Source organism: Trichosurus vulpecula, chromosome 3, assembly GCF_011100635.1.
Source record: "Trichosurus vulpecula isolate mTriVul1 chromosome 3, mTriVul1.pri, whole genome shotgun sequence".
Taxonomy (NCBI): domain Eukaryota; kingdom Metazoa; phylum Chordata; class Mammalia; order Diprotodontia; family Phalangeridae; genus Trichosurus; species Trichosurus vulpecula.
Window position 1 is genome coordinate 103,095,996 of NC_050575.1, and position 21,840 is coordinate 103,117,835.

Sequence of the window (21,840 nt, forward strand, 5' to 3'; positions counted from 1 at the left end):
TCTATGATCTCAAACTCAAATTTCTTTCCAACTAGACTTCCCTACTAGTACTTTCTCGAGGACAGGTACTGCATCTTATTTCATCTTTGTACACCTTGCACTTGACACTGGGCCTTGGACCTAGTTGGTGCTTAATATTTATTAGGGTTTATTGAGTTTATTTGTTGAACTGAATCTCGCTGAACCCTCACATTTTAAAGATGTGCAAAGTGAGGTGAAATGATTCACCCTTCAAGCAGGATGCTTTCAGAAAACCCTGGAAAGACTTACATAAACTGATACAGAGTGAAGGGAGCAGAACCAGGACAACATTATACACAGTAATAGCAATATTGTATGATGAAGAACTGTGAGTGATTCAGCTATTCTCAGCAATACAAGGATTCAAGACTATCTCAAAGGACTCATGATGAAAAATGCTATCTGGCTCTAGAGAAAGAATTAATTTTGTCTAAATACAGACTAAAGCATACTATTTTTCTCTGTCTTTCTTCCTTAATCCTTCCTTCTTTCCTTCCAGTCTTGTTGCACACGATGACTAATATGGAAATGTTTTACATGATTGCACATATTAACCTATATCAAATTGCTTACCATCTCAGCGAGAGGGGAAGAGAGAGAAGGAGAGATAGAACTTGGAACTCAAAACTAAAAAAAAAAGAATGTTAAAAATTGTTTTTACATGTATTTGGGTAAAATAAAATAAATTTTTTTTTAGAAAAAGAATTTATTTGCCCTTGGTCACAAAGTTAGTCAGCACTGACAAAATCCTTTTTGCATGCAGCTTCATAGGGGTCAATATGCTTATTTAAAGTTTTATTTTATTTTTCAGTTAGTGAGCATTTATTTTCTCTCCCTCATCTCATATAAAAGAAAAAAGAAAAACAAAACCCTTTTTAAAAACAAATATGCATATCAAGAAAAATAAACCCTCACATTATTTACATTCAAAAATATGTCTCATTATTACAACTTGAATCTACCACCTCTTTGTCAGGAGGTGGCAGCATTGTTCACCATCAGTCCTCTGGAATCATGATTGGTTATGGCACTGATCAGAGTTCTGTATTATTTCTCCAACAGTATTTGGCTCCTGAAGTATTAAGAAAACAACCTTATGACCGAACAGTAGACTGGTGGTGTTTGGGGGCTGTTCTTTATGAAATGCTCTGTGGCTTGGTAAGTGTTAGAATATTATAATATTTAAAAAAAAAAGAATATTATAATATTTAGTTGATAGTAACCTCAATACTTAAATGAATTTGCTGTTTAGTACTGTTATATAACCTATAGGAGAATTTAGCTAAACGAATTAAGCATTCCTTCTTTCTAGGAATTTATAGGCTAAGACACAATAAAGATGGGTAAGAAGGTGAAGGCAAAAAAGAAAAAAGATTGTATGGAGTGAGGAAACTGAAGAGCTGAAAAGAAAAGTTTGGAAGACTTGGTGACAAATAGGAAAGGATTTGGGGATGGGGAAAGAGACGAGAACTACAGAAGAGAGGAGCAAACTCATGAATGGTGTTGCTTTGCATAAAGATTCCTTGGGATAACCATAAACCTCCCACCAAGGCAGCTCTCTTTAGGCCAGGGGTTCCTAGCTCTTTTTTTTGGCCCCAAGTCCTTTAAATTTCAGTAATATTCTCTATTCAACAAGAAAGGAAATAAATTCTAGAGTTTACAATGCTATGCATATAAGAAATAGAACATTAATTTTCATAGATAATATAGTTATTTACCAAGCATTCCATGTACCCTCTGGAGACACCCCAGGTTGAGAACCCCTGTTCAGGGACATGGCAATAGGTTTACTTTTTAGTTGTGCTAGAACTCATCATTTTAAGCTACATAAAGAGAAGCAGAGTATTCCAGAATTAGGGCAGTGGAGGGTCTGCTCTGCTCTGTCCTGATCAATATTGTATTTTATTTTGGGAGATTATCTCAAGAAGAGTAACTACAATAGTGAAGGTCCTCCATAAAGGGTGATATTATAAACAAATTAGGAGAACAAGGAATAGTTTATCTGTCAGATCCGTGGAGAAGGGAAGAACTTATGACCAAATCAGAAATAGAGAACATTATGAAAAGCAAAATGGATAATTTTGATTACATTAAATTAAAAAGGTTTTGTACAAACAAGGCCAATGCAACCAAGATTAGAAGGGAAGCAGAAAGCTAGGAAACAATTTTCATAGTCAGTGTCTCTGATAAAGGCCTCATTTCTAAAATATATAGAGAACTGAGTCAAATTTATAAGAACACAAGGCATTGCCCAATTGATAAATGATCAAAGGATATGAACAGGTGGTTTCAGATGAAGAAATTAAAGCCATCTATAGTCACATGAGAAAATGCTCCAAATCATTATTGATAGAGAAATAAAATTAAAATGACTCTGAGGAACCACACCACACCTATCAGATTGGCCAATGCAACAAAATAGGAAAATAATAAATGTTGGAGAAGATGTGGGGAAAATTGGAACACTAACGCATTGTTGGTGGAGTTGTGAATTAATCCACCCATTCTAGAGAGCAATTCAGAACTATGTCGAAAGGGCTATAAAATTGTGCATACCCTTTGACCCAGCAATACCACTTCTAGGTCTGTATCCCAAAGAGATCATAAAAATGAGAAAAGAAGCCACATATACAAAGATATTTATAGCAGCTCTTTTTGTGGTGGCAAAAAATTGGAAATTGACGGGATGCCCATCAATTGGGGAATGGCTGAACAAGTTGTGGAATATGAATGTAATGGAATACTATTGTTTCATAAGAAATGGTGAGCAGGCAGACTACAGAAGAACCTGGAAAGACTTGCATGAACTGATGCTGAGTGAAGTGAGCAGAACCAGGAGGACACTGAACACAGTAACAGCCACATTGTGCGATGACCAACTTTGATAGACTTAGCTCTTCTCAGCAATGCAATGATCTAAGACAATTCCAAAAGACTCATGATCGAAAATGCTATCCCCATCCAGAGAAAGAACGATGGAGTCTGAATGCAGATCAAAGCATATTATTTTTTTTCTCTCTCTTGGTTCTTTCTTTCTCAAGGCTTTCCCCTTCAGTTCTAATTCTTATTTCACAACATGACTAATATGGAAATATGTTTAATATGATTGTACATGTATAGCTTATCAGATTGTACACTGTCTTGGGGAGGAGGAAGGGGAAGGAGAGAGAGAAAATTTAAAACTCAAAATCTTATAAAAGTGAATGTTGAAAACTAAAAGTAAATAAATTAATATATTTTTTAAAAATATTGACGGTCCTCAAAGTCATGTCTTATGAGGATCAATTAAAGGAACTGGGGATGTTTAGCTTGGAGAAGAGATTATTTAATGGTAGAGAACATGATTACCATCTTCAAGTATTTAAAAGTCTGGGGCAGGGGGAGGAGAGAGTAAGAAAAAATAAAGATGAAAAGTACACAGCAGAGAACAAAAGAAAACCTAGAAAGAAAAGAAGAGCTAGGTAGCTTTGAAAACAATGTGCAGTTTTTATAACCTAGGTTTTCTTGAAATGGAAATTTATTGTTTTATATTGAATCCTCTTATGTTCTGCTGTGTGCATGGAAATGTCCTTTTTTTTTCTCATTTCATATTTAAGTTTAAAATGAATAAAAAATTTACACCCACAAAAAAATCTTTAAAAGCCTGCAGTGTGAAAGAGGGGTTAGACTTGAGCATACAGGGTAGATCAGGGCTGTCCAACCTTAGGTTTTTATTGAAACAATAGACAATATATTTTGATTTGCCATTTTAGTGAAAGCTCTTCGGTAGCTTGGCTTCCTTAACTAAAACATTTATGTAAATTCCTTTGCTTGTAGGCAGGCCGCATAAATCCAGCTGCGGGCCACATGGGGCTGCATTTTGGATAGCCCTGTGGTAGATCTTGTTCTGCTTGACCCAACAGGGCATATCTAGGAGCAATTTGAAGAAGTCTCAGAAAGGGAGGCTTATGTTTATTGCCAAAAAAAGCTTTCTGGGATGCCTTAGGAAGCAGGAGGTTCTCTGTGACTGGAAGTCTTCAAGCTAAGGTTAGAGAACAGTTGGTGGGCCTGTTCAAGATAGGACTCTTATTCAGGTATAAATTGGATAAGATGCCTTTAAGTTCCCTTCCAACTCTGAGATTCTGTCACGGAACAGTACTTTACTCCAGACTTCTCTCTCCTGAAGGAGATACAAAGGGTCCAGTGTATCTTATTTCCTAAGGATACGATTTGTGGGTTTACGTTGTATTTAGCAGGTATATTGCCCAGGCTTTTTTTTCTGAAGTAAAAATGTCAAGTACTAGATTCTCTGAAAAACAAAAAAGTGTTTACTTCTGATTGGTCCCTGATCATGATGGATAGCATAGGTCTCTTCTTTCTCTCCCTATCTGGCAGCCACCTTTCTACAGCCGAGATGTTTCTGAAATGTATGAGAACATCCTTCACAAGCCTCTCCAGATCCAGGGGGGCAAGACGGTGGCAGCCTGTGACCTCCTGCATGGCCTTCTCCAAAAGGACCAGAAGAAAAGACTGGGTGCCAAAGCAGACTTTGTATGTGAGAGGTCTCTGAGGGCTCTCTTCTGCCCTCACATCCTCTGTTTCTAGTGGTTTCTTAACCTCGGGAACAAGTGTTTTTTAAATGCACGTGGCCTAACTCCATCAAAGACTGTAGTTTAAAAGGATGCCTAATATCTAAGGGTGGGACTTTGACTGCTCACCTAGTCCTTTTCCCTGTTTCTGTTAAGATCGTTCTCACATCGTCTTTGAATGATATCTTTCTTCCATACCAGACACCCAGCTCAAATTCAGATGTCATTCCTAATATCTAAGCTTATAATCTAAGTCCATTCACTTCCAAAGTCAGGAAATGGTGATGTATTTCAGTAATCTGAGGCCAATTTTCCACCTTGTATTAGGTCTACCAGGAGGTGGGACTATGTCATAGGCTTGACAGAACCAACTTTATATAGTTGTATAGATATAGTCACATGAGGCAGCATGGTGAAATGGAAAGAGTATTGGCACTGGGGGTGGTGTCAGTGGACCTGGGTTTAAGTTCTGCCTCAATCACTTACTATATGAGTGACCTTGAGGAGGTTAATTGATCTTTCTGGGCCTCAGTTTCCTTGACTAATATAACCTCTGCGGTCCCTTCTGGCTCTCAGTCTGTGATCCTACACCATGACACGAAAATTTCTCAGGATCGACACAGGGCACTAACACTTGTACTGATTGAACGGTTGGGGTTGGGGGTGAGTAGGAAGAGGATCTCTCTTGAAGGTGAGAATTTGAATGTGCTGTTATTGTTCAGTCGTGTCCTACTCTTCATGAACCCATTTGGAGTTTTCTTGGCAAAGATACCGGAGTGGTTTGCCATTTCCTTCTCCAGCTCATTTTACAGATGAGGAAACTGAGGCAAACAGGGTCAAGTGACTTGCCCAGGGTCACACAGTCAGTACATGTTTGAGGCGCTGGACAATGAGTCTTCCTGATTCCAGGCCCTGCACTCTATCCACTGCACCACCTGGCTGCCCATTTGAATGTGTAGCCAAGATTCAAATTTGATGGTGTTCTAAGATCTCTGTGATTAATTTGGCTCTTCACTCTCTCCTTTCTTCTCAGTGAAGAGATGCTGCCCATTTCCCTTGTAGGAAGATTTGGATCAAGTAGTTGCAGTTTTCAACATCTTTAAGAACCGTCAGTTACCAAAATTCTTAGTGTAAGAAGTGACAAATACGGCCTGTTTCTGCATCTGTAAAATGGGGATAATGTTCACTGTAGCACCTATTTCAAAGGATTGTTGAGAATCAAATGAAATAATACATGGAAGTGCTCCATGTATCTTTAAGTGCTATAAATGTCAGTTAATATTATTAATAATAATAGCTGTCATTTACATGGCACTTCAGGGTTTGCAAAATACTTTACCTACATTATGTCATCTTATCCTTACAACGACCCTGTGAGTTAGATGCTACTATTACCCCATTTTATAGATAAGGGAAAAGACTAAGACAGGTTAAGTGATTTGCCTAGAGTTACACAGATAGTCAGTGTCTCGAAGTAGGATTTGAATTCAGATCTTCCTTACTTCCCAACTCCCCTGCTCTGTCCATTGTGCCACCTTGCTGCACATATTATAATAACAGTAACAGTAATTATTATTAATGAAGGTGGTAGAGATGAATATTAACTATACTAGAATTATTTTTTAATCATCCCTTGTGACCCAGGAAATAAGCCTGAACTGCTTCTTAAGTTCAAAAAAAAATTTGGGGTCTTGTAAGATAAGTATGATATCACTGTACTGAAGAGTGGATATTCTCATTCCCAAAACCTACAAGGATTTCCAAAAGAACAAGGATTCTTAGTATAGTGGCAGCTCTAATGGAAAGGGTAAGATTTTTCTCTAAAACAGTATTTTCTTCTTGCAGCTTGAGATAAAGAATCATGTCTTCTTCAGCCCAATAAACTGGGATGACTTATACCACAAGAGACTCACTCCTCCTTTCAATCCAAATGTGGTAAGAGGATGTGTCATTAATTGTTCAGTTACTCTTCATCATTGTAATTTGGTTCAAAAGTACAAATATCATTTGCTTAAGTTTATCTATCTGCCCCTCTGCTTCCTAACCAAAAGTGGAGGAGGATAAAATTTCGTTTTCATTATTCCTTGTCTGCCTTCCTCCTTCCATTCTCCTTTTTCCATTTCTCTGAAGACCTAGTTATAGCAAGGAGACATGTTGAAGGTTGATGTGAGAGCAGATCCAATGGGAATGTGATAGGACATTCATGGCAGGGTAGTGCACAGAGGGTCCATAACTGCTTGGATATTACAGATATTTCTAACTTTGTGAGTCAGGTATCTGGCTGTGAAGGAGCAGGCTTATTTTTTTAATGTATTTTATTTTTTCCAATTATATATAAAGACAATTTTAACATTCTTTTTTAAATAAAATTTTGAGTTCCAAATTTTCTTTCACCCTCCTTCCTTCCCCTCCCTCCTCCCTAACATGGTAAACAATTTAATATAGATTATATATATGCAATCATGTAAACATATTTCCTTATTAGTCAAGAACAGGCTTATTCTAAAGCAGAGATTCTTAATTTTATTTTTCGTCCTGAATCACTTTGGCAGTCTAGGGAAGCCTATGGATACTTCTCAGAATAATATTTTTAAATATATAGGATTATAAAGGAAACTAATCCTATTGGAATCAAGTTATCAAAATCTATCGTCTGTCTATCTATTGCTCACAGACTTCAGTTTAAGAACCCCTTTCTCTAAAGCATGCCCTAAACTTCACATTCCCTTCTCTCTTTCATGTTTTTTCTCCAAAGGTGGGGCCTGCTGACTTAAGACACTTCGATCCAGAATTTACTAAAGAAGCAATTTCCAGTTCTATTGGATGTACACCAGATTTGACAGCCAGCAGCTCTGGGGCTTCCAGCGCATTTTTAGGTTTTTCTTATGCACCTGGGGATGAGAATTTTTAAAACTGCTAATAAGCCCAGGCATCATTTCTAAAGAGGTGCTTGTGTTACTTATCTTTTGAGTCAAATTGTACTGTCCTAAGGTGGAAGATGTGATGAGTATAACTGTACATGTCCCAATTATCTCATGCTGACCATACAGCATTCTTAGGTGCTACATCAGAATGATATTCATCTTATGGGATAAAACTTAACAGGAAGGAGGGAACAGAGGAAGAAAAAGAGAAAGGAAGCAAAGAAGGAAAAGAGGGTAAGGTGGGGTAGTATGGTCTACTAAAAATTGACCCTACCTGAGTTGTGGTGGCATGATCTATATTGTCCATTTTAGAAACTTACCTTTGTCAGTTCCCCTAATGGTGGTTAGGTACTGGAAGACTGATGCATAAGACACTCATTTATAAACCAGAAAACCAATTTATTAATATACAATGGAAGATATATCTGGCCTCAAAACCAGTAATGGTTATTTTTACAAGGTATCTTTAAATGAGTGAATTCAAAGAATCTTGAAATAATTTGGCATTATTCAAATTATTCAAAGGTCATTATCTTTTGACCCAGTAATCCCATTATTAGGCATATAAACCCAAGGAGACCAATGACAGAAAACATAGCAGCATTTTTTGTAGTAGCAAACTGGAAATGAGATGGGTGCTGATTTATTGTGGAGTAGCAGCACAAATTGTGATATGTGAATATAGTGGAATACTACATTTAAGAAGCAATGAATATGAAGGATTCAGAGAAACTTAGAAAGACTTTTAAGAACTGATATGATCAAAATAAGTCGAACCAAGAGAACACTACACACAATGACCATAACAACATAAATGAAAATAACCCTTAAAGACATCAGGACTGAAGACAATGAAAAGACTAGTTTGTGACTCCAGAAGACTGTTTATGAAATATCTCTCTCTTCTCTCAGTTGAGATATGGTGGAAACAGGTGTGGAATGAGGCCTACCTGTCTACAGAGTCAATGTGTCAGCTGTTTTGCTTAACTTTTTTGTTTTGTTTTTTTTTTTTGCTTTTTTTTTTTTGGCAGGGCAATTGGGGTTAAGTGACTTGCCCAAGGTCACACAGCTAGTACATGTGTCAAGTGTCTGAGGCCGGATTTGAACTCAGGTCCTCCTGACTCCAAGGCCGCTGCCTAGCTGCCCCAGTTTTGCTTAACTTTAATAATGTAATAATAGCTGACATTTATATAGTGCTTTAATGTTTGTCAAGCATTTTACATATATTATTTCATTTGAGTGTCACCACAAATCTTTGAAGTAGGTACAAGAGGCATTCTCTTCAGTTTATAGATGAAGAAACTGAAGCACAGAGAGGTTTGGTCAGGGTCACACAGCTAAGAAAATTTCAGAGACAGGATTTGAATCCAGTTCTTCTTGATACCGAGTCCAGTATATGACTCATTCTGCCTCTCTACTTTGTTATAAGAGAGGGTTCTATTTAGGAAATGATGGCAATTTTTGAAAAGCACTAATAAAAAACATTTAAAAAAAACCCTGATTCTACCATATAAAACAGAAAACTATGTTGTGTTCATTCCTGCATTATAGTGGATAGCTCATTCAACAAGCATTTACTGAACTCCCATCATATATAAGGCACTGTGTGAAAGTATTGAGGTAAAAGGGCAGCTAGATGGTGAAGTGGATACAGTTTCAGGCTTGGAGTCAGGAAGACTCATCATCTTGAGTTCAAGTCTGGCCTCAGACACTTACTAGCTGTGTGACTCTGGGTAAGTCACCTGACCCTGTTTGCTTCAGTTTCCTCATCTGCAAAATGAGCTGGAAAAGGAAATGGCAAACCGCTCCAGTATCTTTGCCAAGAAAACCCCAAATGAGGTCACGAAGAGTTGGATACAACCAAAAATGACTGAGTGACAACAACAAATTAGAGATACAAAGATAAAAATTGTCATAGCCCCTGTTCTTACATTCTAATCGACCTCAAGAAAAGAAAAATAGAACCTAACAGGTTCAGAACAGATGGAAAAAACTAGAGCTCTTCAGTACGTAAAAGTGAAGGCTGAGATGGGATATGATCAACTTCTACCAACAAAACAAAACAAAAATGAATGGCATGTATAGTATGAATATGGACTCATTCACTGAATTCCCAAGATGTGGAATGAGGTGGATCTTTTGCAACTTGAGAGAGGCAAGTTTGAGACAGATGAAAGCAAACACTGAATGACAGGACAGGTAATGATCTAATAGAACTTCTTTCCCCCGGAGATGGTAGTGGCAAGAAATATAACTTAAGGTAATATTCTAATTACCCTTACATCATCTCATTGAGAACAGTTCTTCCTCAAAAAGGGTGAAAAACTTTTTCTAGAAAATTAACATGGCTGGGTAACTTTTACCATCCATCTTGCTCTCTCATGTCAACTTCTACTATCTCCCTCACTCACAGGGCATAAGATTTCAAGGTGGAAGGAATCTTAGAGTTATCTAGTCCAATTCCCTCATTTTAAAAAAGGAGAAAACTGAGTCTGGGAAAGGTTAAGTGACTTGGCTCACACAGAATTAGTATGTCCATTGCTCCATGTATGGAGTGTGTGTGAAGAGAGAGAAAACAGATTGGGGAATAAGACCCTAATTAAACATGGCTCACTAGAGACTAATACTGTATAAGGGACTGGTGAAAGAAGCTCCCAACACTGATGCCCAGGGCACCAAAAGAGCTGCAGTGAACAATGATCTCTGGATGCGAGAGAGCAGCCTTTCATGCTTTCCCAGACCACCTTACCTAAAAGAGCTCTGGACTGTCTTTTATTCTCTTTCATAGGTTCCCAAAGTGGGTGATACTGCCCCCTGGCAGGTACTTGAACTATCCAGACAGGCAGTAGTAGCTTAAAAAGATGCAAATTAAAAAAAAACCCCAAACCATTAAAGGGTTAAAGAAAGTAGATTTCCAGGGGGGCACTGAGTAAGTTTTTTTTTTTGAAAAGGGGGCAGTAGGCCAAATAATTTTGGGAACCTCTAGTAGATGATGGGGGATACTCAGTTACTAAATTGTGTCAGTCAAACCAGCAAATTATTAAATGCTTACTAAGTATCAAGCATTCTGTTGAGCATTCAAACAAAAAATGAAACAGCCTCTGCCCTCAAGGAGCTTAAATTCTATCAGAGAAAGAACATCTACATATATAAGTATTATTTATTTTTTATAAAAAGAAAGAAAATACAAGGTAACTTAAGGCATGAATTCACTAGCAGCTATGGAGACCCAGAAATACATCACGTAAGGGGTAGTGCTTGAGGGGAGGTTTGAAGGAAGCTAGAGATTTTAGGAAGTGATGGTGATCAGGGAATGCATTCTAGGTATGGGACCAGTTACAAAGAAAGCAGGAAATGGTACGTATTATATATAATACATGAGAAGCAGCATGTAGTGGAATTTGGCTGTGTGAAAGGGAATAATGTCCAATATGCCTAGAAAATTGGGTTGCAGCCACTTTGTAAAGGACTTTAAGTGCCAAACAAAGTAATTTGTATTTGATTCTAGTGGTGATAGAGAGCCACTGGAGATTATGGACCAGCAGAATAGCAGCCAGACCTGTGCTTTAACACTATCACTTTGGCATCTGTGTAGAGGATTGATTGGAAAAGGGAGACATTTGAGGCAGCAAGATTTATTAGGAAGTTATCACAATAGTCTAAGTAAGGGGAGAACTAGGGTGGCAGCCCTGTGGAGGGAAGGTGAAAGATGTGAGAGAATTGGAGGTAGAATTGATAAGCCTTGGCAACTGATTGGTGTGTAGGATTAAGTAGAGTGAGAAATCAAGGTTTACTATGAGGTTGTAAACCTGGGAGAGTAGAAGGACAATGGTGCCCTCTACAGAAATAAAGAGGGATGAATGGGGGTAGGAGGAAGAAGGGGGGATAGTGAGTTCTGTTTTTTAAATGAGTTCATCTGTTGTCCTATATCTCTTCTTTTCACAGTTAAACTCCTAAAAAAAAAAGCTGTCTACATTCCTCATCTCTACTTTCTCACCTCCCACTCACCCTTCAATCTGATTTACAATCTGGCTTCTCTTCTTACTGCTTGATAGAAATTGCTCTCTTCAAGGTCACCTACAGACCTCTACCAAAAAAAAAGTAAGCACTTAATGTTTGTAGTGCCCTCTGTGAGGTTCTGGGAGAGACACAAAATCGTTCATTTTAACATTCTGAACTTAAACATCCACACATCATTTCCATATCCTAAGGGGAAAAAAGATTGAATATGAAATCATGACACACATATATAGTTACATTCAACATGTTAATTTAAAAGCTGTCCAGATTATCTGTTTGTCTGTGTTCCATCTGAGTGTCCGTTTTCATGCTCATTTCTGCAACACATATACTAAAATTACAACAATACAAAGAAAATTAGCACGAACTTCTGTTCTTTTGTGCATGTTCTTTTAAATGTTTCAATGACCCTTTTTTCTTCCTTCCTGTCTTCCTTCTCTTTTTTTGGTAACATTAATCACTGAACCTGATCCCCACCCCTATGAGATACTGTAATAACAATTTGGCTAGCAGCAGCTGCTGGGGTGAAAAACCAACACAAGACCAACAACAAGAAGGCTGCTAGCACAGATTCTTTGATCTGCTTTACTAAGAAAAGTAACTTTAAATGGTTAAGAGAGTTAATCTCACTTTAATCAAACATACATATATAATTCACTTAATTCAGGAGGAAAAGCCAGCACCCTGAACTTCAGAGCAAATACAAAATAAATTAAAAACAGAGACAATATAAATAGACCAAATCACAATTCAGTTACCAGAGAAGAACCAGTGGGTCTGGGTTAGCAAAGTCGGGGGGCGGTTACAACGGCTTGTGCAGAGTCTCAACACTCCTTCCATGACTGAGCCCCCAAAGGAAAAAATGCCAACCTCTGAGTTTATATACCCTGTTCTGCATCAAAGGGTGTCACAACTTGGGACTCAAACCCATGTAAACTAGGCTTTCCCTTGAGGTAAGCAGGTCATCAAAGACACCTGATTTAATCAAAGAAACAAAGGCCAGACTCATCAGGGGCACTTGATGAAATAAGTGCTCCAAAAGAGAAAACAGTAAAAAAGTCCCACCTTAATTACTGATACAGATACAAAGATATTTAAGACAGAATCCCTGCCTTCATGGAAGTTACAATGTAATGGTTTAACAGGCAGACAACTGTAATGCAAAATTTGTTGTTTAGTTGTTTTTCAGTCATGTCCCATTCTTTTTTCTTGGTTATTCACTGGAGTGGTTTGCCATTTCCTTCTCCAGCTCATTTTACAATGAGGAAATTGAGACAAATAGGTTTAAGTGACTTTTCCAGGGTCACACAGCTAGTGTCTGAGGTCACATTTGAATTCAGGAAGATGAGACTTCCTGACTCCAGGTCTAGCACTCTATCCACTGGGCCACTTAGCTGCCCAAAGTAGGACACGCAACAAAAAGTCTTGTGAGGTCTGAATAAAGACCTTATGCACATGGACTGGGCAATATGGCAAAGAGCTTCATCTCCTCCACTGAAATGATACACAGTCAGGTTGTCAAAGGGCTTGCATCAGTCAATCAACAAATACTTATTAGTGACTACTGTCAAGTTACTGTGGTTTCATGGCCTCTCCCCATTCAAGCTACCTTCCTTGGAGCACATTCTGACAAAAATTTCCCTGCTAAAATGTGAGGCTACCCAGAGGTACTCTAATCCACATGAGTGCTGACCAGAACAGAGAATCATGAGACCATATGACTTGAGAGTTGATTGGGGACCTTTCAGATCATTTAATCCAACTCTTTTATTTTACAAAGACATTTGAGATCAGAAAGGTTGAATGACTTTCCTGAGGCCATAGTAGTAGTTTAAGGAACAAAATTGGGATTTGAACCCCAATTTTTTTGTATCCGAATTTAGTTGACTTGATTTGGTTATTCTTTCCACATTTCCAGGCTATTGCCTCCCTCTCCTTGGATCCTAGACTTCTGCCAATTGGATACCTAGATACCTAGATTTCCGCAGCCTCATGAAGACATTCCTTTACCAAAGTCTTCCTCTGTTGACTCATCCTGGTATGGAAAGTGACCCTTTGTTTTAGATGAAAATGCCAAAACAGCCTAACTCTGGCAGTCCCTACCAAATTGGAAAGGCTTTCAGTATGGTCGGGGAAATGGATTAAGTTTGGAAGGAGCCAATATTGTTGGGATCCGAATGATCTTTTCCTCCACCACAGCAATTCAAAAAGCCCATCTAAGAAGGCAAGCACGAGTTTGTTTAGCCTCTATGCCTTCCACGGTCTTTCTTCTCTTTGCTTGTTGATTTTTTACAACTCCTTCAAAACCCAACTCGGATGCTACGTCCTCCACGTAGCCTTCTTTGATCCCTCCCTTTCTTCCCCCTCCAGTTGGAAACGACCTTGCCCTCTTGGCTCTCTTTACAACACTTTGGTTTTCTCACCTCTGATGCACTCGTCACCAATTCTTTTGCATTCTAGTTGCTTTTTCTACTGTCACCTACCTGGTGATGGACTGACTGGTTTGGCTGGTACTTTATCACCACGGCTTATGTTCTGTTGCTGTCGTGTTTTTGTTTTGATTTTGGTAGCCCTAGGAGAGACACCCCCGTGTAGTGCACGGAGGGCTGGCCTTGGAGTCGGGAAGTTGGAGGTTCAAATGCTTCCTCTCTGAAGCATACTAGCCTTGCGAACGTTAGCAAGTTAACTTCCCAACTCCTCAAGCAGCTCTCTGACTGTAAGTGACAGATGAATTGAAGATCTGCGCCCGTAGAGGGAATTCTCATTTTGCCAATATCTCATACGCACGAAATTAGAGGTCTAGACTAAAAAAAAGGAAAACATCTTAGTCTTATCCCCTCTACTGTCTCCATATAAGCTCCACGGGGTAGGGTTCGTATCATCTAAACTTTATATTATTCCGAGAATCAACCCTTCACCGTGTTGGCGCTAAACAAATGCGCACTGAATTGAAATAGTGCCAAATTGAGCACAGCGCAGTTCTCGCGTTTAGACTAACCCGCTCACAGCAACCACTGGCCTACTAACTAAATGAGGAGGGCGGGGGGGGGGGGGGGGGAGGAGCAGCCAATAGGCTGGCAAGAACAGCGGCTGGAAGAAACCATTATTCTCCTCGTGGGAACTGAGGAACGTTGATCGTTGAAGCTCGTTATCTTTCCACGTTTTTAGTCATTATTCTAAAAAACAAAAATAAGCTACTTAGCATTGGCGTCCCAGAAAGAAAAAACTAAGTTTATCTTTGTCTTAGTTGTAATATCGGAAATGGGTCAGTCCACTGAGTTTAGTTCCAAGTTAAACTCGTCCCCGCTTGGGCTCAGGGATCAGCCGCTTCCTTTCTCCAGCATCTCTCCGCAACCTCGAACGACCATGCAAAGCGAGAGCGTATTGCGTCATCACGCTGCATTCCTCCCGGAGGCCTTATAAAAGGTTCGCCATCTTAGTAGAGGTCGCCCGTGGGTGCGCCTGCGCGCGGTGTCGCCCGCTCGTTGCTAGGCGGAGCGGAGGCAGCGGCGGCGGCGGCACCGGTGGCGGCTGCACCTGGAGACTTGCCCCTCAGTGATGCTCGTCGGCGCTGCGGGGCGATGGTGGTCAGTGGGCCTCAGGTAAGAGGGTTTCCGGCCCGGTCCGGCTGCGGGCTGCCGGATGAAGGCCACCTCCTCCTCGAGTTAGGCCTGCCCATTTCCCGCGGGGACCCCTAGGCCCGGAGCCACGCGGAACCGGGATTAATATGTGGTGTTAGGAATCAGAGTTGGAAAGAACTTCGAGATCCCCGTATTTTGTAGATGCGGAGACTGAGGGTCAGGGAGGAGAAGGAGGCTTGCTGGGATTTGAACCCGCGTCTTCCGATTTCGAATCCACGGCTCTTTCCGTGGTGCTGCGCCGATTTGGGACTCCTGGATTTTGATTTTTGCGCCTCGGAAATGACCAGCTGTATCTCACACTCATCTCCCTGGGCGCCCCAAATAGAGCTACAGCGACTCTGGCCATCTTGCATGGCTGCTCCCTCCGTCTGATTAAACAAAAAAAAAATTAGTATTTATTTTTACATCACTTTCCAAATATGCCTCTCTTCCCTCCTCTCACCCAAGTGAGCATGCTCTGGTAACAAAATACATTTCAGAAGCTTTAAAAAAGGTAAAAGCATTTCAGTAAAAACGACCAACGCCTCAGCTGGTGCTGCAAAGAAAGGGCTGAGGTGCATTTTACCGGTCCTTTTTCAGGGTCGAACCTCCTGGTCATTATAATGGCATAGCCCTGCTGTGCTTTTATACATGCTTGGAATGACTTTCCACCCTTCTGAAAAGATTCTCCCCTCCCTTCAACTTCCCAGTTCACGTTCTTACCTTTATTCAGTCCCCCTAATTACCTCACATACTGCCTCATATAAAATTTTTCCAGATTCCCCAGCTGTAAGTGATCTCTCTTTTCAAAGGTTGAATATCTCCCCTTTGGATAGCTCCTATGCACTTGATGAGACCTGACTTCAAAAGGATGCTAGGTTTGTCTTTGTTCTTTCTTGATTTTCCTCTATGTCTGACTTTCCCTTTTCAGTCTCCTTTGCTAGATCTTCAGCCATATCACTGTGCCCCGCAGCTGTGTCTGTGCACCAAGGCTCTGTCCTGAGCTCCCTTTTTTCTCTCCATACTCTTTTTTCCCCATGAGTTCAGTTGCCATCTTTGTGCAGATGACTCCCCCATCTACATATCTATCTCCAATCTCTCTCCCAAGCTCCAAGCCTGCATCATCAATTACTTACCTATTGGATATTTTGAATGGGATGTCCCAGAAACATCTTGAACTCAGTAAGACCAAAACGGACTTCTTTTATCTTTCCCTCCAAACCGGCTTTTCTTCCTAACTTTCCTGTTTCTTATTGTAGCTCACCACCCTATTTTCTGTCATCTAGTTTTGCAACCTGTTTTGCATCCTCAGCTCCTCACATATCCACTCATTTGCTAAATCTATCCCTCTCCAGTATATCTGCTTCTCTCCACTCACATCACCATCTCTTCAGAGTCTTATCACTTCTCACTCTGGACTACTGCAGTAGCCTTCTAATTGATCTCTCAGCTTCAAATCTCTCCTTACTCAAATCCATTTTCCATAGGACCACTAAAGCAGTTTTCTTAAAGTCCACCATATTGCCCTTCTTAATATAAACTCCAATGATTCACCATCATCTCTAGACTCGAACATAAACTTCTCTGCTTCATGTGAAACTCTTCATCATCTGGCCCCATTCTACCTTTCCAGCCTTGTATTACATTACACCCTCCAAATCAGGTTCTGGCTGTACTGGCCTTCTTGTTGTCTCTTGCCTTTGGACAGGTTGTTCTCCATGTGTGGAATGCTTTTCCTTCCCCCTTGTGGCTCTTGGAATGCCTAGTTTCCTTCAAGAATCAGTTCCAGTGCTACCTTCAGCTTGAGATCTTTCACGTCCCTCCTCACTACTTGTTCCCCACAAGATTACATTTGTTTTGTGTCTTGTGTAACCTGTACATATTCACGTTGTCTTTTCCATTACAGTGTCCTTGAGGGCAGAAATTGTTCTGCTTATGTCTTTGAATCCTTGATGCCAAACACAGTGCTTGACAAAAGTGGGTGCTTATAAATGTTTGATTGATTGATTGTTTTGAGATCTGAGGACCTGGGTTCCAGTTCTGATTCCTCTACTTACTATATGTGGTGAGAAACAAGTCATTTTTCCTCTCTGGATCTCAGTTTCCTTTTCTATAGGATGAGGGGGTTGGACTAAGTACTTTAAAGTACTTTCTAGTTTTAAATGCTGCAGTGCTGTTTATGATTTATGTATATAAGATTTTAAGTTCTTTGAGCATTATGTTTTGTCTTTGGTGTCTTCAATACTTAAGAGTTTCTTCAACTGAAAAATTCTTTACTGGGTGGCCCATCTAGTGATGAACCTCTTCAGGTTTGTCTAGGTTGGTCCTCAGATAAGAAACATAGCCTGTCACTGGGCCTATACTTAAAGCCTTTTTAGTTTGGTGTAAGACCTTCCAGAGCTTTGTACTCTGCTAGCATTACCTTTGAGATCCTAGTGTCCTCTTTATGCCATGATGAGGCTTCAGAGTAGGATTTTAGTGGAAGACCATTAATGTTTGCCTTTTAGGATGCTCATATAACCGAGTAAAACATTTGCTGGAAGGATGAATTTAAAAATTTGATCTAAGAGGTAAGTGTAGTATGGTAGAAAGAGATGTGGGTTGGTAGTCAGGACTTGGATTCTAGTCATAGGTCTAACACTGCTAGGTATGTGACCATGGACAAATAACTTATCCCCTGTGGGTCTTTTATTTTTGAAATCTGGCTAAGATGAGACATAGTATAAGGAGTCCCCAAGAATACTTATTCTTATAATCTTTCTTTTCCCAATTCAGCAATATTCTTTAATGCTTGTACTGGAGCCAAGAACAAATATGGGGTTGATTTCCTGATGCTCCCAGGAATACTTTGATGTGGTGATACTCACTTTGGGCTTCGCATTTCTGTCTCTGTATTGTCAGGATGTTTCTGTGTCTTTTTTGTTGCTTGACAAAAGTCTTTGGATTTTGGTTTTGAAGTCAAGCCCAGTTAGCCGGCATTTATTAAGTGCCTGCTATGTGCAGGCCCTATGTTAAGAGCTGGGTATATAGAGAAAGACAAAATCAATCCCTGATCTCAAGGAACTCATAATCTAAGGGGGAAAGACAATATTCAAACAACTATGTAGATTCTTAGAGTTTAAGTTGGGGATAATCACAGAGGGAAGGCACTGTGGGGGGTAGAACTAGGAAAGGCTTCTTACCAAAAGTGAGATTTTAGCAGACTTGAAGGAGGCCAGAAAGTAGAGATAGGGAGGAGGAGCATTCCAGGGATAGGGAACACCAGAGAAAATGCCCAGAGTCAGGAGATGGAATGTCTTGGGTGAGTTAAACATCACAGAAAGCAGTACCAGTGGATAGTAGAATATGGAGGGAGGAGTTCTGATACAAGGATCTGTGTCTGTACTTGACATTTGAGTTGCATATAGTTCTTATTCTTAGGAGAGGTCCTTTAATCATTTTCTCTACATATAGGTCTCTGTGTTGCATAAGTTTTAAAACATACCATAGAACAATAAAATTTAAAATTATTTTTAGTCTCCATTACTGCTGATAGTAATTGTTCTTGAGCTTCTTATTTATGGATTCCTTTGAAAATTGATAGATATTGTTCATAGCTTTAACAACAGTTTTTTTTGGGGGGGTGGGGTGGGGTAGGGGGTTACATTTAGCTGTTTTTATATTGTGTAGAGGCATTAGTGGAAAGAGCACTGGATCTATAGGCAGAGGAACTGGGTTTAATCCCGGCTCTGCTACTTATCTCCTGTGTGGTCTTAGGGAAATGACTAACTTCTCTGGAACTCAGCTTCCTTATCTGTAAAGGAGAAGTTGGACCAGTTGATCTCTAAGGTCTCTTCTAGTTCTAAATCCAATATCCTAAAACCATGACATAGTTTCTCTTAGGCTGAAGGTCTGGTGTTTATAATAGGTACCCTTTGTTGGCTTCTGATAAAACCAGTGAGGGTGGTTGCCTGACTCCTTGACCTAGAGCTTCAAGGCCCAAAAATATCATTTTGCTGGTTGATAACAGAGTAGCAAACTGGATTGTTTTTGGTTTGAGAGAATCTCAATTTTAGAAATAGTTTTAAACTGGAAATGGCAAGTGGATAAGGTTTAGTGTCTAAGGCTTAATCTCATTGATACTTCATAAAATAGTCTGGTTGTTGCCGTTGGTGAGAAGTCTTGGTGGAAGGAAACCACAAAAAAAAATGTAGTAGTTTATGGGCAAAATTGATGAAGGAAGATCCAAAGATGGAGATCCCCTTTGAGGAATGGTAGGTCAAAAAGGCACTAGTCAGAGTAAAAAGATATTAGAAATATAGTCCAAGGGTCATAGAAATAGAGTAAAGGCTTGAGAGGGTAGTATGGAAGAGATGGATAGGGTAGAGAAGTTCCAAATCAGAAGCCCCTTTTTCTCAATGTGCTGAATTGAGCATTGGATTTCTATTTCGAATAATGGTTTTTTTTTTTCCCAGTTTAACCTTTGAAACTTGTAATAATATTGTAGTTGGGATACTGTTATAAGCTGGTTAATTCAGATAAAGTGTGATAAGGAAGAATTACAAATGTTTGCTATTTTCTTTTCAGAATGTGTTTTTAAAACCCTTGTTTTGCTATATATAACCTTATAATCTTGTAAACATACTGAGACTTATTTAGAAACAGGTATCACTTTGGTGTTTTAGTTTGTTTTCAGTTGGATTATTATACCCTCCAACTACATTGCCTTTTACTTTCTAACTGTTTCCATTTCATTTGAGGTAACTATGGAGAAAGAGCTTCGAAGCACCATTCTCTTTAATGCATCAAAAAAGGAGATATTTACCACCAACAGTGGCTATAAGTCCTTGCAGAAAAGGCTTCGTAGTAACTGGAAGATTCAGAGGTGAGTAGTTATTACGGTTTTCTACTCTCAGCAACTGTAGCAGCTGTAACATACTAGTAAAATGGAAGACTCTTCTGAATAACCATAGCAATAGTAGCCTACTAGTAATTGGTCTTTTCTCATATGTCTTTTGTTGTAAAATGGACCATTTATTAGATTATTTAAGGAGTTGAATATGAAAATAATAAAGCAGTAAATAATTGCCATTACTTTTCGTGCAAACTATAAACAAATTCTATAATGAATTCAGTAGGATCATCTCAAAAATTACAAAGTGAGTAGTTACACTAATGTCAGTTCCTGGTTTCTTAGAACAGCTAAACCCTTTTCAAAAACCAAGCTACTCAAATAATTTAAAAACTCATCCAATAATGCATGTTTGAGTAGGATCAGTATAATAGAAAGAAAAAATAAGTGTATTCATTTTCTTGTAAAATGAATGTAGAAGTTTAAATTAATTTTAAATATTTAAATTAATATTGACATAATCAGATTTCCAGTTAAAGGCTATAATTATTCAATTGTTTTGGCTGTATAGGTAATTTTCTTTCTTACTGGAAGTATTTGAATAGAATCTAGATGATCACCAACTGGGAATGATATTGAAGAGGTTCTTGCATTTATCTTTTTTAAAAAATTTAAAAATAAAAAAAAATTTAAATTTTATTTTTTTCAATTACTTGTAAAAACAATTTTAAGCCTTTTTTAAAAAACAATTTTAAGTTCCAAATTCTCTCCTACCCTCTCCCCTCATTGAGAAGGCAAGCAATTTGATAAAGGTATATATGTGCAGTCATGCAAAACACATTTTTATATTAGCCATGTTGTAAAAGAAACAGACAAAAAAAACCCCAAGAAAAATAAAGAAAGTTAAAAAAAAAACCAGTATGCTTCTATCTGCATTCATATTCCATCAGTTCTTTCTCTGGAGGTAGATAGCATTTTTCGTTATGGGTCCTTCAGAATTGTCTTGGATCTTTATTTTGCTGAGAATAACAAAGTCATGTACTGTTGATCATTGTACAGTATTGCTATCACTGTGTACAATACCCTCTTGCTTCTGCTTATTTCATTTTGTATTGGTTCATGTAAGTCTTTCCAGGTTTTTCTGAAAGCATCCTGCTCATAATTTTTTATAGCACACATTCCATCACAATCATATACACCAGCTTGTTCAGCCATTCCCCAATTGATGGGCATCTTCTCCATTTCCAATTCTTTGCTACTACAAAAAGAGGTGCTGTAAATCTTTTTGTACATATAAGTCCTTTTTCTTTTCTTTTTTTAAATCCCTTTGGGATACGGACATAGCAGTGGTATTGCTGGGTCAAAGGGTATGCACAGTTTTGTAGCCCTTTGGCCATAGTTCCAAAATGCACTACAGAATGGTTGGATCAGTACATAACTGATGGAAGGTTATCCTAAATTGCTTCTATGATTCTTCCCATGCTCTAGTTCTATAGCTTGTATTTTCCATACAGCCTGCAAGATAGAATAATTCATAAATGATTCTGGGCTATGTAATCATATTTGCTTAATTTACCCTTTTAGTTTAAAAGATGAAATCACTTCAGAGAAGTTGATTGGGGTGAAATTGTGGATTACAGCAGGACCAAGGGAAAAATTTACAGCTGCTGAGGTAAGAATTACCTTGCAAGTAGAGTAAAGCTAAATCTTGTATATCATAAACTACTACTGGATTTATTAATTTCGTCTTAGCTTCTGTATTTGTAAATCTTTTATTAATTCATTTAGTTACCTCCTATAGAAATAAGTTGATTAAACTAGAAGGGACACTCTTCAAATTTAGAGTTATTCTGAAT

At 38.9% G+C, this 21,840-nt stretch overlaps 2 protein-coding genes across 4 annotated transcripts in view; both read left to right on the forward strand.

Moving 5' to 3' along the window:
- SGK2 (serum/glucocorticoid regulated kinase 2) overlaps positions 1-8,497 on the forward strand; it is a 45,707-nt gene extending 37,210 nt beyond the window's left edge. The window contains exons 10-13 of the mRNA XM_036752439.1: positions 1,084-1,179; positions 4,396-4,551; positions 6,435-6,524; positions 7,345-8,497. Of these exons, the coding sequence (XP_036608334.1) occupies positions 1,084-1,179; positions 4,396-4,551; positions 6,435-6,524; positions 7,345-7,500 (498 nt within the window). The 3' untranslated portion in view covers positions 7,501-8,497. The remainder of the gene's footprint in view (positions 1-1,083; positions 1,180-4,395; positions 4,552-6,434; positions 6,525-7,344) is intronic.
- Positions 8,498-14,901: 6,404 nt separating this feature from the next.
- The window catches only part of IFT52 (intraflagellar transport 52), a 32,743-nt gene continuing 25,804 nt past the window's right edge, over positions 14,902-21,840 (forward strand). The window contains exons 1-3 of one of the 3 annotated variants that reach the window (XM_036753045.1): positions 14,902-15,135; positions 19,893-20,017; positions 21,569-21,656. In XM_036753045.1, the coding sequence (XP_036608940.1) occupies positions 15,115-15,135; positions 19,893-20,017; positions 21,569-21,656 (234 nt within the window). In that variant the 5' untranslated portion in view covers positions 14,902-15,114. Of the gene's footprint in view, positions 15,136-17,132; positions 17,219-19,892; positions 20,018-21,568; positions 21,657-21,840 lie in introns of those variants that run through there. The other 2 variants (XM_036753047.1, XM_036753046.1) reach the window with 2 other exon arrangements.